At 67.1% G+C, this 15,148-nt stretch overlaps 2 protein-coding genes across 6 annotated transcripts; one reads left to right on the top strand and one right to left on the bottom strand.

The window, feature by feature from the left end:
- Window positions 1-71: 71 nt before the first annotated feature.
- Window positions 72-10,855, bottom strand: CBARP (CACN subunit beta associated regulatory protein). 5 transcript variants are annotated; one of them, XM_060297461.1, is made up of 10 exons: window positions 10,794-10,855; window positions 6,966-7,079; window positions 6,750-6,889; window positions 6,421-6,485; window positions 5,931-6,075; window positions 5,560-5,731; window positions 5,209-5,346; window positions 4,590-4,800; window positions 3,098-3,299; window positions 72-2,093 (listed from the first exon to the last, which is right to left on the bottom strand). In XM_060297461.1, exons 2-10 carry the CDS (start codon window positions 7,056-7,058, stop codon window positions 1,043-1,045), a joined length of 2,217 nt encoding a protein of 738 aa, XP_060153444.1. In that variant the 5' UTR covers window positions 7,059-7,079; window positions 10,794-10,855; the 3' UTR covers window positions 72-1,042. The 5 variants fall into 5 exon arrangements, with proteins under 5 accessions (XP_060153444.1, XP_060153443.1, XP_030701474.2 ...); XM_060297460.1 differs by lacking the exon at window positions 10,794-10,855 and adding an exon at window positions 8,827-10,734 and having other exon boundaries at window positions 6,966-7,347; XM_030845614.2 differs by lacking the exon at window positions 10,794-10,855 and adding an exon at window positions 8,827-10,734.
- Window positions 10,856-11,112: 257 nt separating this feature from the next.
- ATP5F1D (ATP synthase F1 subunit delta) lies at window positions 11,113-13,750 on the top strand. The gene is made up of 4 exons (XM_030845627.3): window positions 11,113-11,826; window positions 12,317-12,470; window positions 12,963-13,051; window positions 13,171-13,750. Exons 1-4 carry the CDS (start codon window positions 11,686-11,688, stop codon window positions 13,291-13,293), a joined length of 507 nt encoding a protein of 168 aa, XP_030701487.1. The 5' UTR covers window positions 11,113-11,685; the 3' UTR covers window positions 13,294-13,750.
- The last annotated feature ends 1,398 nt before the right edge of the window (window positions 13,751-15,148 follow it).

The raw sequence follows: 15,148 nt of genomic DNA, 5'->3' as shown, positions 1-15,148 counted from the left end.
GGGGGGCCTGATCCCCTTTCGCCCAAGGCCTCTGTACTCCTGGGTCCCCAGAGAAAACCCAGAGCAAGCAAGAGTATGCAGTAAATATAATCAATCAGAAAACAGAACACAAACTCCATCACTGGATGGTACACAGACAGCACGAAGCTTCGAGGGGCGGGGCAGGGCGACTCGGCCGCTGGCGAGGGCTGCCCCATCTTCTGGCAATAAATAAAGCTTGGGAAACTTGAAACTTTGACCGTTTGGGTTTTGTGTCTCAAACACTGGTGAGTCCTGGTTGCTCTTTGGACGGTGTGGTTACGGGAAGTGCGGCCCGCTCAACATGCGGAGGGCGGGTTCAGGGTGCAGACACCGGGAGGAAGGGGACCGGGGGGCGTGTACAGGGCTGGGGGCGGCGGCGGCGAGTACGGTTATTGCTCGGAGGGGGCGCGGACTGCCGCGAGCACTCGCCGCGGTGAGGTAAACGGCTTCGGGGGCTTGGAGGCCACGGCCTCGAGCTAACCTCACAGCCCGGGCCCGCGCGCCCTCTCTTCGCGGAGCCTCGGCGCCCCTTGGTCCCTGCGCGTGCGCCTTAGCGCGAACTCCGGCGCGTGCTAACCGGACGCGTGCGAACCGGACGCGTCGCTAGGCTCGATTGGTGTTGGGAGGGGCGCTCTGCGCATGCGTCTCGCGCAGTCGGCTCGCACTGCCCCTCCAGGATGCAAGCCCTACGCATGCGCTTCCCGTTGCGTCGTGCCGTGGACGCGGCGACCCCGGTCACTAGCCCGAGGCCGCTGTCTGGGGCCAAGGGAAGTTGAATGTGGTCCTCGGAACCCCTAAGTTGAGAATCCGCCACACTCCCTTTAGTCGACCCGATGAAGTGCCCGGAGGGGACTGTGTGCGTGCGCACTTTGGGCTGGCGCAGGGTGCCTGGGGCACTGCGTGCGTGCTCGAGGCCCGCGGTCCCAGCGCAGGCGCACCGGGGCGTCGCACCTCAGGTGTGTCCAGCGCCGAGGCCCCGCCGGTGCCGACTAAGCTGACGAGGTGGGCGCGGGGCGCAGGCTTAGACCGGGCTGTGGTCTGGGGACGTGGGCGCGGCCACGGCCAGCGCAGGGGCCGCGGCGACAGGCTGGGCCAGGCGTGGCGGGAAGAGCCTGTCGTCGAGGCTGGCCGCCAGCTTATCCAGCAGCGCGCCCGGGGGCCCGGCGCACAAGCCGGAGCCAGGGCAGCCGCCGCCGGGCTCCTCCTCGATGACGGGGATGGGAGGCGCGGCCGGGTCGTCGCCCACACGGACGTCGGGTGGGCAGTCGACGCTGTCTCCGCGGCGCAGGGGTGCGCGTGCGGGGCGGGGGGCGCCGGGCTGGGCTGCGGGTGGGGCGGAGGGTGCGGCACGCGCGCCTGGGTCGCTGTGCTGCCGGCCGCGCTGCTGCCACTGCTTGCGCGTGTGGGGGTGCGGGTGTGCGCGCGCGCGGTGGCGCGCTGCGGCGGGAGGGGCGTCGTCGAAGTGCGGGTCGTGGCGCAGGAACTCGTGGAACAGCGCGTCTGTCTTCTCATCGATGCTGTAGTCGCGGCGCGGGGCGCGGCGAGGCCAGGCGCGCGGGCTGCCAGGCCGGGCGGGCGCCTCGGGCGTGGGACCCTCGAAGCTGCAGCCCACGGTGGCTTCGCGGCCCGAGCTCGTGAAGGAGGAGCGCTTCTCGGGCGCGCTGGGGGGCCCGTCGTCGCCCGCGCCGCGGCCCTCGATGCTGGCGTAGCCGCTGTCCATCTGCAGCAGCTTGCGCGGCCCGCCCGCCTCGCCGTCCGCCGTCCGTGGTGTGGGCGGCGGCGAGGGTGGCGGGAAGGCGGGTGCGGCACCCCCGGAGCCCGAGCTGTCGCCGCTGCGTACCGAGTCGCGGTCGTTGCCGCTGCTGCTGTGGTCTGAGGCGGTGGCCGCGTGCAGCTCGAGCGAGGCGCGTAGGCTCCAGATGTCGCGATAGATGGTCTGGGCCTGCTCTGGCTCCGCGTCTCGCTCACCATCTGAGTCTTGCTGCTGCTCAGGCCCCGCGCTGACGCCGCACTCCGGGGGGAACTCGGGGCTCGCTCCTCCTGCGGCGCCCACCTCCTCGGCTGCCTCTAGCCTGCAAACCAGGCCACAGCCGTCAGGAGGCAGCCCAGGCCCCCCGCACCCCCTCCCCGGCCACCCTGCCTCTGGGTCCGGGAGGGTGGGCACGGGTGGGAACCCTCTAGGGTTGGCCAGGCCCTGTGGAAGATGATGTATTTGCATGCTGCCTGTTCACTCTGCACTGGATGCTTTTCGAGTAAACCCGGAGCCGTCCTGGCGCCTGCCGTTCAACCAGGGCCTCTTACAAAATGTGACCAGAGCATCTGCTGCCACTGCAGGAGGTTGGCCCCTCGCCCAGAAAGAGTGAAGGCTGTTCTCGGGAGATGGCCTTCTTTGACTAAGAGCTTCGTGTACCAAGGGGTGGCTGGGGATGGACTGGACCAAGCAGGGTCCAGCTCAGCCCCTACGCCTGGGTGACTCTGAGTGTGTCGCCTCAGCCCCCCGCCATAGACTGACAAGTAGCCAGGAGGAAGATACACACAAAGGAAGTGTTAACTACCCAGACCAGGAAATGCCCAACAGTCGGGAGCCCTGCTCCCGGGATCCAGTTCCCCATCCCACTGACGTGGGCCCAGAGCTTCAGCAGAGTTGTCCTTGGGCTGGGGGAGGGGGTACCGCTGGCAGAAGTGGTCACAGCAGTTTCTGAGTAGCGGCCTCCAGCCCTCAGGAGCATGGACAGGCAAGAGGGACCCTGGGGCCACAGCGGAGCCCTTCAGGCTCCACCAGGAAGCAGCGATACCCACGCGGACACATACCCACAGCGGCCCTACTTGAGCAGGCATTCTGTCTTGGAGGCCCCGCCCGCCCCTCTACCCTTACCCAGTCTCCCCCTGCTTCCCTCCTCTGGTCCGTGCTGGAGAGGTGGCCCCAGCGAGGCAGCCTCCGGGAAGGACGGTGGAGCCAGAGGAACACGAACACGACCACCTGTCCGAAGGGCGGGGAGAGCGCTCCCTGGGCCACCTATGGGGGACGGGGTGGGGCAGGGGCCCACCCCTAGCACCTCTATCTACTGAAAAATACCTGCCGAGAGTGGGGGGCGGGCTGGCGGGGCTGGCGGGGCTGGCGGGGCTGGCCAGGAAGGGGCGGGGGCTCGGGAAGGCCACGGTGTCGCCAGCGCTGGCGATGTACTGGATGAAGTCCACATGGGGGGCGTCCCCCTCCTCGTGCTCCATGCTCTCGCTGGCTGCCCGCTGCCGCTGGAAGTGGTGTCGCTTGGGGGAGCCTGTGCAGAGGAAGGTACAGCAGCCTGCCTGGGCCCCTCCCACCGCGGGCCCCACCCCCTGACCCCTGAGCCAACAGAGCCAGCCTGGACCAGGTGAGCATGTACCCAGCCGTGCAGGTGGGGAAACCAAGGTGCCGAGGGCAGAAAGACCAGGACCGAAAGCCCAGCAGCCAGGGCAGGCGGGACTGGAGGTGCCAAGGTGGCAGCATTGGTCCGAGTGGCCCTGGCAGGCAGGTGTGGCCAGAGCACAGCCTTGTCCTGGACACCAGGTAACAGACACAGCCCGGCTAGAGTGCCAAAGAAGGCCGAAGGTGGGGGAGAGTGAGGGACAGGTGAGGGGAGAGAGGTGACGCCCTCTCCTGCCAGCTCCAGCCCTGCCGGCCCAGGGCCAGGACCCTCCCACAAGGGAGGCCTCAGTGGGAAAGCCTCAGGGGTGGGGATGACAGTCACCCAGCAAACAGGTTCTGGGTGCTTCTGTGCCTGCATTTGCCTATAATCAACCTCCCGAATCACAGGCTCTGTCTGGGCTCCCAATGGCACAGTGGGACGAGCCCTCCCCTCCCCTCCCCTCCCCGGCCAGGAGCACTTCAGCCAGAACTGACCCCTCCCCCCACCCCACAGCAGCTGGAGCCGGGCCCCAACAAGGGGACTGGCACTGTCACTGGCCACGCACCTTCCCTGGCCTCCAACACTGCTCATCCCCTCGCCCCGCCTTTCCTGGCAGTGGGACCCACCACCTCCGCCACAGGGCAGCAGGCACCCCAGCGCCTGGCCCTGCTGAGCTCCCATGAGCAGGGATGGTTGTAGCTGTCGGTGCCACCTCCCCCCCAAGACACACATGCATGGTCCTTGGGTTGAGGTTTGGAAGCCCTGTATCCAGGGCCCCGTACCAGGGGTCTGCAGGATCGAAGGCCCACCACCTGTAGTTGTAAATAAAGTTTTATTGGCCAAAGCTGTACTCTTTTACACGCCATCTAGGGCTGCTTTCACGCCACCGCAGCAGAAACACTGACCGCAGAACCAGAAACACACCATGCAGTGCCTCGTAGGTGACGCTCGCTGATGCCCGCTCTAGCCTGACAACCCCTTGTTTTACCGGGGCTCAGCGTGCAGCCCTGGCTCTTCCTCCTGACCAGCTCTGACCTTGGGCGAGATGCCCGCTGGTAAGCGGGCGATGCCGGCCAGCATGGGGTGGGCGCTGGGGACTCCTCCCAGGGTGCAAAGCCGCCTGCTCCACATTCTCCTGGGGCCGCCCCTGGGCCTCGCTCCCCACCAGGGACCACAGCTCACCTCTCGTGTCCAGACTGGACGCCCGCTGACTGGGCTCCAGCTTCCATTTCTTGACTTTGAAGTAGGGGCTGGCCCCGTCCAGGCTGGCGTGGCGCCTCAGGCGGGTGAAGAACTGCAGGACGGGGCCTGCCCCAGAGGCTGGGCCTGCCTCCCCAGGCCCTGCTGCGGCCCCTGGCCCACCAGGCTTTGCACTCCTGGCCCCTGCATCCAACTGTGAGGGAAGAGGGATGCTCTCAGACCCCCCAGCCTCTCCCTGCTGCACTAGTGCCAGCCCAGCCCAGGCCACCCGGCACTCACACAGAAGGCAGAGGAAGAACAGGGGGCTGGGGGTGGGCTGGGGCCTCCTCCCCCCGAGAGAGAGGCTCCCCAGGGCTCGGCCAGGCGCTGGCCACCTCTGTTCCCCCAGCCCTGGACACAAGGGGTCCCGTCCCCTGGGCTGAGATGGGTCCCTGACCACACCCTCTGCAGCTGTTGGACTGCCCTGTGTGCAGGTGAGCCAGCCGTGCATGTGCCCTGTGTGCCACCTGCCCCTCTTCCCCCCAAGCTCGGGGACCAGGCAGGGGGCCACAGGCTGCCCCGTCCTGGAGTGGGATGGGGGATGCATGCGCGGGGGCCTCACCGAGGTGCCTTCCCCAGAGTCACTGGAAGCCGAGGGGCTGATCTCGAAGTCGGCAGGGCCCACGGCCGAGTTGTAGGGGTCACCTGGCAGGGCGGAGCTGGGGCCCACAGAGCGGCCGGTGAGGGCCTTCCCCGGGGGCTGTGGGACAGAGCCGGGGTGGGGAGGAAGCAGTGACAGGTCAAAGAGCACGGGTGGGGGGGATGCGTGCTGGACCCGCCACCCGCTGGACCCAGCCAGGCCCCACTCCCCACCCGGAGGTGAAGGGCGCAGCCAGAAGGTGGGAAAAGTGGTGCCTGCTGGGGGAGGGTGGGCCGCCCCTGAGCTCCGGGCCAGCTGCCACCCCCAACTCACCTGGAAGATGGCAAGGCTGGCCTTGGGGGCGGCCGTGGGGTGGGGTGTGGCAGTCGCACTGGCCTCGCCTGAGTCACACTCGTGGATGGTGACGATCTTGAGGGGCGGCAGGTGCAGGTGGGTGAGGCGGGCGTTCTTCAGGTGGTGGAAGTCCCCCTCGGTCAGGGTGTACCTGCGCCCAGCGCGCCTGCCCGTCACCTTGGGCGAGCTGGGTCCCTCTACCCACACCCCAGCGTCCTCCCCGGCCCCACCGTCACCCTGCCTGCCGAGAGTGGGGGACAGCCAGGCACCGGCGGGGGCCAGCTCTGCCCCGCAAGCCCAGCGCAGCAAGGTGACCTCCCAGGTGAGCCCCGGCACTGGGCCCTCCTTACCGGCGGCCCTTGTCCTGCGCCTTCCGGCTCTGCTCAAACAGGGCCGCCTCGTTGAAGGACACCCGGCGGCCGGTGGAGCTGGTAGACAGGAAGCGCTCGGTCTCGGCGTCCTGGCCCTCGGGCTCCTCCCCCCTGAACTCGGGGTCTGCGAGGAGAGCCAAGAGAGGGTGGGCCCCGGGTGGGCCGCGCCGGGCGCCGGCGGGCGGCTGGGCTGCGGGGCCGGGTCGGGAAGGGAGCGCCGAGGGCCCGACTGACCACCGGGGGCGGGGTGGGGGTGTGGAGGGCACTCGCTCATCCGCTCACACACTCACTCACGCAGCACGCGCCTGTGAGCACCTACGCGTGGGCTTAAGGAAACAGAGATGAGTCGGACTCGAGCTGCGCCCAGTCTGGTGGGGGAGACAGACAGACACAGATGGTCAGGCGGCCCGGGGGCGGGGGGGGGGGGGGCGGACAGACGGGCGGCGACAGGCCTGGCAGGGCTCCTCACCTTGGGCAGGGCGGGCGCCATTGTCCAGGTAGCTGGTGGTGGTCTTCTCTGCTTCCTCTGTGGCTCTGGGGAGGGGCAGCAGGAGAGCAAAGTGGGCCAGAGGACCCAGGGCGCTGCCCACGGGGTCCCCCGCAGGGCTCATGGCCACCGGGGCATCCTGAGCTCACGGAGCCCACTCCCTCGGACCCACCCCATTCTCCCAGGCTCCTGCGCAGACACGTGGGCACCGTCACTCAGAAGCAGGCCCAGCGCCCCTGCGGCGTGGGCTCTTAGGCTGACCTGTCCTAGCTCCCCTGCGGGGCAGGTCGTGGGGCTGGGGGCCCGCGCACCTGTGGACGCGCCTGTGGACTTCCCAGCAGCGCCTGCAGAGCAGCAGCGTGCCCGACAGCACCACGAGGGTGCCCCCAACGAAGAGCGCCATCACCACCACCAGCAGCATGTAGTTGTCCAGGACAGGGTCGGGCTCCCCCTGCGGGGCCAGCGTCAAGGGTCAGGGCCTGTGGGCGTGGACTCTGGCGGCCCCGCCCCCCACCCCCCTCACTCACGGTGGGGCGGCCCGTGGCGTTGTCCCACGTCGTGGTCAGGGCGACCGTGGTGGAGGTGGTGGCGGCCGTGGCCATGGTGGCCGTGGGCTGCATTCTGAGGCTAGGAGGAGGGGCCTGGAGGGGCAGGGCCTGCTCAGCTCCAGCTCCTCTATCCCTCCTCCCGCTTTCCCGGGAGCTCGAGCAGGGGACCACACAGGGCGGTGACTCACGAAGAGGTGGGGAGGAGCCCCGAGGCAGCCCCCACCCGGGTCAGATCAGACATCCATGTCCCCATCTTTGAAAAGGGGGAGGCGCGTGCGTATCAACAGCTTCCCCAGCCGGTGGGGCCGGCCCGGCAAGGTGGCATGGGGCCGGAGCCCTGCCCAGGAAAGGAGAAGTGCCTCTGCGAGGAATAGGCAAATTGAGGCTGTCAACTCACTCCCGCCAGACCCCAGGGGCCCTGCCTGCACCATCAGGGAGCGGGAGGGGCCGCCTCGGCCCCAGGAGACTGGTTCCAGAATAGCGGGGACTCGGGCCATCCCTGGGGCTGGCCAGCCCGGGGAGGGGGTGGAGGGGCTGAGCGCCGGGACTCCAGGTTACGACTCCTGGATGTACAGGTTCCCCCTCCGCCCAGTACCGGTGGGAGTGAAAAGGCCAAAGGAGGCGCATCTGTTCCCAACCCTCAAGAATCTGGTTCCCATGGCGACTGAGCTAGCAGGCCAAGCTGGGGGGGGGGGCGGGTTGCCAGGGAGCACTGGGGAGGGGAGGGGGCGCGGGGGAGGGAGGCCTCCTGCAGGGGCGGCTGGAGCCAGCCCCGGGCGGCAAGATGGCTGCTGCCGCCGCCGCCCGCCGGTGCCCGGTCGGCTGTGCGCCCCCGCCGCACCCGTCCCCGCCCGAGCCGGCCGGGCTCCACGTCTGCCTGGAGCCGGGGGCACTGAGGCAGAGAGGGTCTCAGTTCTCGGGAGAGGGACTGCCTGGACCTTGCACCTGACCGCCCTCCCCAACACGCGGCTCTTCCCGGCGGGAAGGACCGGTGGCCGCATTCTGGAATCTCAGGAAACCGAGTCCGGGGCCGGGACGACCAGCAGCCCTGAGTGGGCACGGCGCGCGGCCCGTCCCCACACGAAAGGGAAAGCCTGTGTACAGGTTCCAGCGCCCCCAACCCTTTGGGACTTTCACCCTACTCTACAGCGGGGGAAACTGAGGCCCATAGCAGGGGAGGGTCCGGGAAAAGCCAGGTGTCCTCGGCACTTCGGGTCAGAGGCTGGCCGCGGCTCCCCTGCATTCTCGGGGGAGGGGGCGCCTCTATGTAGGTCGGGAAATGAGTTCAGGTTAGGGGGGAGGGGGCAGAGGCACAGGGACGATGACAGGAGACCAGGAAAGACAGCAGGAGGCCGAAGGGGAAGGGAGGTGGACTCCTAGGGAGCAGGTGGGGACGGGAGACCAGGGCGGAGGTTGCCCACGGGCCACCCTAAAGTCCTGCCGGGCCTCGGCTCCCGATCGGGCTCGCCACCGCGCCCACCCCCGCGTCCCCAACCGGCCCGGGGGACCGGGATGGCGAGCGATGAGATGCAGACAGCCGACCTCGGGCACATCTCAACCCCGGGCTAAGCCCGGGGGCGGAAACGCCACGGCCCTCGCCGAATTTCTCAGGGGGAAACTGAGGCTGAGGGAGGGCGTGGGCGAGGGTCCCTCTCCGGGCCGCCAAAGACGGGTGCAGAGCCTGGCAGGTTGGCCCCCACGCCGGCCCTGGCCCCTCCGCTCCCTGCCTCCGGCCTCGCCGCCTCGCGGGAGAGGGCCGGTGGTCTCTAGCCAGGGCGGGCCGTGCGGCCTCGGCCTGTCCCCCGCCCGCCCCGGTGCAGCCCCAGGCCCGCGCGCCTACCTCAGCGCCGGGGCGCGCGGCCCATGGGCGGCGGGCGGGCTGCTGCACGGCGCTCCCGGCGGGCTCCGGCGCCCGGTAGCCGCGGAGCAGGCGGAGAATTTATGAATGGAGAGCTCGGCGCGCGGGGGAGGCAGGCGCGAGAGGAGGGGTCACACACGTGACCGCGCTGGCGGCCAGCCCGCTCCGACCCGCTCGGTGCCGCCCGGTGCTGCCGGGTCCCCGGCCGGCCGCCCCCACCTCGCTCGCCGCCGCTTCTCGCTTGCTCCGCGCCGGCCACCGCCTCCCCGTCCCTTCCGGCGGGGGCGGGGGGCGGAGCCTGTGCTCCTGGGCGCCCCCTCCCCACGCGAAGCCGCCCTCTCCCGAGGCAGCTGAATCTCCGCCCCCGGCCCCTGAGGCACGATTCCCCGACCTTCACTGGATCCCCGGGGACGGGGGACCAAAGGGGTGTTGGTCCCAGGGCGCACGACTCCCCGCGGCCTGGAGTCCGGGGGTGCCCAGACTCCCTAACCATCGCTTCCCCGGTTTGGGAGTCTCCGGGGTGCACAGCCTAGGGGCTCCAGGGCACATGTCCCACTTTTCTTCCCCTACATGGGCAGCACTGTCAGGGTTGTCTTGTTGTTAGGATGAGCAGCAAAGATAATGGAACACAACGCATTCTGAGTGCCACCAGGGCTTGCCTGGGGTGGGGTGACAACAGGACTACCCCTGCAGAAACCCCATGCCTGGTCAACCCCAAACTGCTCTTTCTCAGACAGTTGTGCCTCATCTTTCTAGATGCTCAGGCCACCAATCTGCCACCAGCCAGGTCGGGGTCCCATCCCAGCCTGCCAGGCCTTGTGTTCAGCACAGCACAATGGCACCCCTTTCTCCTCCAGTGAAAGAGGAAGGCCCAGTCCAACCCCAGGGCCTTTGCACGTGCAGGTGCCAGGCCCGGACAGCTTGTCCCCTCCGGAGCTTCCTTCACCTCTTTCCCAACGACGAAGTCTTCATCTCCTCTTGACTCCCTTTGCTAACAAAGCAACTCCCACCCCACATTCCGGAGCTCTGCTGCGCTTTGCTTCTCTCCGAGGCCCTGCACGTCGTTGCCTGTTACTTGTTCCTCTGCCTTGTGTCCCTCCTCACCCCTGCCCCCACTGCGGTGACCTCCAAAAGCAGTTCATTTACAGCTGGGTCCGAGAGCAGAGCATAGCACAGGGGCAGCACCCTGGAGAGAAGGTGTGTGTCCAGTGGATGAAAGGGTGACACAGCCCAAGGAGGGCAAGGGGCAGTCAAGTGGACAATTACCCGGGAAGGCTGGCTCCAGGCGTGTGGGAACTGCATGGGCAAAGTCCCTGAGGTCCCCAAGTGTGTGGGCTGAAGGTGAATGTGTTGGAGGACCAGGGGGAGGCAGCTTGTGTTCCCAGCAGGGGAATGATGTGGTCCCTCTGGCTGTTTGTGGAGAAGGTGCCCTGGTGAAGCTAGGGGAGGAGCCTGTGGCCATCCAAGTCAGTAAAGGTAGCTGCAGGGGCCGAGCTGGGTGGCTTGTCGATGGGTACACCAGAGAATTCCAGGATAAACCCGGGTTGGGGACCTGAGTAACAGGTGATGCGCCGACCCCTTGGCTACCCTGGAGTGGGGATTAGAGACAAGTCCAATAGATGGGTCTGAGAAGCATATGAAAATAGGCCTCTTTTCCAGTAGGATCCAGGGTTCCGGGACGAGCAAGCCGTGCACAGGACGCACCCCTAAGAAATGGGAGCAGAGCTTCCCTCTGCACACACCTGACTAGGGCCAGGATGCCCAGCGCATAAGGACTGATTCCACGAGTACCTCTCACAGCGCTGACCTAGAGAGGGTGCGGGGGCCTGGGCGCCAGGCCCCGGGCCTCCCTCGTGTGGGAGCCTCTTTCGGCCACAGCACCTGCCCAGCCACGAGCCCAGGTGTGACCCACCCCCACCCCCCGCGCCCTGCACCCGTCCGCTCCTCACCCAAGGCCCTTCCGGATGTGGACCCCAGCCCGGTCTAGCCGGACTCCACGTTTTCCCGGAGCCCAAGGTGGGGGCTGGGGCCCAACCCGGGGTGCCGACCTGCCCGCGCGCGGGGGCGGAGCGGTGACGTCAGCGCCGCGAGCGAGGCTGCGCGGGCCGAGGTGACGTCCGCGGAGCCCAGGGCCGCCCGCGCACGCGCCCTTGCGTCAGCAGCGCGCGGAGGCGGTGGCCGGGAGGGGCTGCGGGGGGCGCATCTCCGGGCGCGGCGCGCCCTCTGCCGGCGCCCTTAGGGGTGCAGCCAAGAGATTCCTACACCGCTGGACGCTTACGGGAGCTGGACACTCCGCCTGGGATACCGTTCCCGGGACGCCTGCACCTCCTACAATCACTGCCTGCCCTATCCGGCCCCCATACTCTTTTTCATTTTTAAGTATTTGTCACCTCCTAACATACTGTACAATTTATTACGTTGAGTGTCTGTTAAACGCCCCCACCACCCCAAACTAGAGCAGGAATCTTAATATTTCCCTGATGTCTCCCCAGCGCCTGACATCCAATGAGCGCCCCCAAAATCTTGAATTAAGTGTCTCTTTCTCCGCGCGGGCTTCTGGTGCTCCCCGTGCAGAGCCGTGTAACCGACCCCCGCACCTGACCACAGGGCTGGGAGCTCTTGCCGGAAGGAAACTACAACCCCCAGCATGCCGCGCGTCCAGGCGGTTCGCCGTCTACAACATCGCGCACAGCGCGCCGGTAGTCGTAGTTCGCGCCTGCGCCCTCGTCGGGATTCTTCTCCCAGAAGTCATCGAGCGTCGTCTTCCTCGACCTCCAGGCCGCTGGCGTCCAGCCGGAGTCCGCCCGCCCCTGCTCTGCTGTCCGCCGTCCGCCCTCCATCATGCTGCCCGCTGCGCTCCTCCGCCGCCCAGGCCTGGGCCGCCTCGTGCGCCAGGCCCGCGCCTACGCCGAGGCCGCCGCCGCCCCGGCCCCCGCCGCGGGCCCGGGACAGATGTCTTTCACCTTCGCCTCACCCACGCAGGTTCGGACGTCCGCCGGGCTCGAGACCCCATTCTGGACCCCGCGCCCCTCCCCCGTGTGGCCCAGGATCCGAGCCCCCAACCCTCAGGTCGGCGACCCCCATTCCCGACCCGCGCCCCTCCCCCGTGTGGTCCGGGATCTGACCGCCCAACTTTCAGGTCGCTCCTCAGCCTCCCATTTCGATGTGCGCCCTTCCTCACGTGGTTCAGAACCTGAGTCCCTGGGCACCTTTCTTGTACGCTCCTCCCCAGGTGGCTCGCTGGTTCTGCCTTGACCGCGCCTTCTTACCCGAGGGCTAGGGTGCCTGGATTCCATTGTCAAGTAGACGAAGGCGCTGCAGTCCTACACGAGGACCCCACCGAAGCATCGGCTGCCTCCGTGTCCCCCGTCAGCTTTCAGTCTTGCCTTGGCTGTTTAACTGCGGCGGAGACTGACTGCTGTTCCCCGAGGGACTAGCCTTAAGTGATCCTTTCTTTATGTATCTTGTCTAGGTGTTTTTCAACGGCGTCAACGTTCGACAGGTGGACGTGCCCACGCAGACCGGAGCGTTTGGCATCTTGGCAGCCCACGTACCCACACTGCAGGTCCTGCGACCAGGGCTGGTTGTGGTCCACGCTGAGGACGGCACCATCTCCAAATACTTTGGTGAGTTGATTGAGAGGGCAGAGGGAAGGGGCTGGGTGGGAGATGCTTGTCTCAACGGGTTAGTTCTTGTTTCAGTTGGCAGTGTCAGGAAGGACACCAAGGATATAGAACTCCCCGGCACTGGGCTGGGTGTGGTTAGGGATGTAAGTGGTCAGCAGTGGGCCGGGCGGGGGCCCATCGGAGGAGAAAGGATCCTCAATTCGGAGGAGGTTTTCCACAGCGTGGCCCCAGCGGTACAACCCAGACTGGAAATCAGCTTCGGCTCACTCCTAACCCTGGCTCAACTCCTGGGCTGCGGGGCAAAAGGAGGGGGCTCTGTCCCCATGTCCATTCTACAGTAGATGCACTTGGTGGCCTCTGTTCACTTGTGTGCTGGGGCCTTTGGATCGTGGAGCCACGCTGTGTGGTCACCCTCCTGGCCCTGCAGGGGCTCTGGGGCTGACTGTGTCCCCACACCCGTACATGGACCTCTCACTCCTCCTCCTCCTGCAGTGAGCAGTGGCTCGGTCACGGTGAACGCTGACTCTTCGGTGCAGTTATTGGCTGAGGAAGCCGTCACACTGGACATGTTGGATCTGGGGGTGAGTGTCCCAGGGGAAGCTGGTGCTCTGAGCTGCCACGAAATCCCCAACTGCAGGGAGGGAACAGGTACCGGGCTGGGCTCCTTGCTTCGCCCTCACCCGCCACCCACCCCCTGCAGGTGGCCAAGGCGAACCTGGAGAAGGCGCAGTCGGAGCTGTTGGGGGCCACGGACGAGGCCATGAGGGCCGAGATCCAAATCCGCATCGAGGCCAACGAGGCCTTGGTGAAGGCCCTGGAGTAGGTGGTGCATGCCCCATGCTGGCTCCGGCAGGGAGACTGGGCCAGAGCTGGGCAGGGGATGGCCTGGCGTGAGGACCCAGTTCCTGTGGGTGCAGGTTGTCTGGGAGGCTGGGGGAGTGATCCTGGGGGAGCCATCCTCTCTAGGAAGCCACCAGGGGGCAGTGCAGTGCCGGCGCCTGCCCAGAGCGCCTTTCAGGGTTCTGCCTCTCTGTGGTGAATAAACCAGGGAAACAAGCCAGCTCTGGTAGGCCTGGGGGCTGGCGTCAAGGTCGGGCACTTGCCCTACTCGTGGGGATTACTCTCACCCCGGAAGGCTCTTCCACTTCCTAAGATCTCCCCAACCTGACGTGCTGGCCACCACTCCTCTGCCGCATCTGCCGCAGAGACCTCTGCTCCCAGCCACCGGCAACGGACAGCCTGCTCCCTGCCCGAACCCTCATTAAACACCTGGAATCCAGTTTGCATACGCTGACTTTATCCTGCTTGGTGGTGGGCTTGGGACCCAGCGCGGCCTCTCCCCCAGTGTCCTGTGTCTGCGCAGCGAGGTGGGGCAGCCAGCCTCAGCCTTCCCAGCTCAGCAGGCTGTAGTCTGAACCGCTTGGGGTGTTGGCGGTGCGGGCTCAGCTCGCAAAACTAGACTGGGTTGTGGGAAGGCTGTTGGCTGTCACGCCGGGAGGGTGGGCACAGGTGAAGGTCACCAGCCAGGGCTGGGGATGGCAGGCAGCAGCGTGGCTGCCACTTCTGGGCTGGGCCTGGGCTGCTGGACAGACATGAGGCTCTGCCAGGTTCCAGACTGTGACGCCTGTCCCGTGGGCTCCCCGGCCCCGCCCCAGCTGCACTGGGAGGGGGTGGGTCCTGCCTGCTCCAACGGAGGCCCTGCCCTGTGCCTGCCTGGCCTGTGGGTGGCCCCAGCTGGCCAGGTGCCCGATCCCTGATGGTGTTGGCACCTCCGTGGCACCGGGGCCCCTGGACTGGCCCCAGATGGGTGGGGTGGCCAGGCGGGGGCGGTCCTGGCACCTTGAAGCTTCAGGGCTGTCCCATTTCTTTCAGCCAGTAACTCACTTTTGCAACCATGGGGGTGACCCAGGCACTGGCCACCTCCTTGTCCCCCTCCCCGGCCCTGGGTCAGAGCAGAGCTGGTGGGGCATTTCATGGGGGTGAGTGTGTGGGAACGCTTGGGCCTCTCTGTGTGTCACCGGCAGCCAGAAGGTGACGGAGAGGCCACTCCCGGGCTTGTCATTGGCACGGGTGGGCTGTGTGGTCTTGTGTCACGATCTTATGCGAATGACTGTCCCGTAGCTGCCTCAGAGGCTCGATGTCTGGGGAGTCTCCAGGCAAGCTTGCGGCTCTGGGCGGTGTCCGTCTGGGGCTCGCTCCTTCTGTGCAGGTGAGGTCCAAGCAGCCGGCCCCCACTTCCTCAGGAAACCCCAGCTCAGCTAAAGCTGGGACAGCCGTGGGGTCACAGGTGCAGCCCCACTCCTCCCCTCCTTGTCTCCCGGCTTAGAGCCCAGGTCTTCGAGTTCCTGGACTGGCTTCTCATCTGTTCTATAAATAAGAGCAAGGACACAGTTGGGGGCTGGTGGGGGCTTGTGGGAGGAGACCCTGGACCAGTGGTCCCCACACCAGGGAACCTGCCTGCACCATCACCCCCTGAGGCCACAGCCCGGGGCTATGGGACACAGCCACACAGCTAGGACCCCCAGCATGGTGCAGGCCCCCTGGGGGATGTGCACGCCTCAGAGTCCGGCTTGGGGACACCTGCGCCCTGACAGCTTCAGGAACAGCCTGTGCTGGCCAGGCTGCGTCCTGGGGTGGGAGGCACCCAGGGTGGGATGGGTCACAGGGCCAGGAACCAG

This window comes from Globicephala melas, chromosome 3 (genome assembly GCF_963455315.2).
Source record: "Globicephala melas chromosome 3, mGloMel1.2, whole genome shotgun sequence".
Classification (NCBI taxonomy): Eukaryota; Metazoa; Chordata; class Mammalia; order Artiodactyla; family Delphinidae; genus Globicephala; species Globicephala melas.
The sequence above is the reverse complement of the archived record's forward strand: the minus strand, read 5'-3'. Positions and strand labels throughout refer to the sequence as shown.

Coding starts and splice junctions, on each gene's coding strand:
- CBARP (XM_060297461.1), bottom strand. CDS start 7,058: ATGCAGCCCACGGCCACCATGGCCACGGCCGCCACCACCTCCACCACG. Junction 5,732..5,930: donor GCGCAGGACAAGGGCCGCCG/GTAAGGAGGGCC, acceptor CGCTGGGCGCAG/GTACACCCTGACCGAGGGGG. Junction 4,801..5,208: donor ACTCTGGGGAAGGCACCTCG/GTGAGGCCCCCG, acceptor CTTCCCTCACAG/TTGGATGCAGGGGCCAGGAG.
- ATP5F1D (XM_030845627.3), top strand. CDS start 11,686: ATGCTGCCCGCTGCGCTCCTCCGCCGCCCAGGCCTGGGCCGCCTCGTG. Junction 11,827..12,316: donor CCTTCGCCTCACCCACGCAG/GTTCGGACGTCC, acceptor TATCTTGTCTAG/GTGTTTTTCAACGGCGTCAA. Junction 12,471..12,962: donor CACCATCTCCAAATACTTTG/GTGAGTTGATTG, acceptor CTCCTCCTGCAG/TGAGCAGTGGCTCGGTCACG.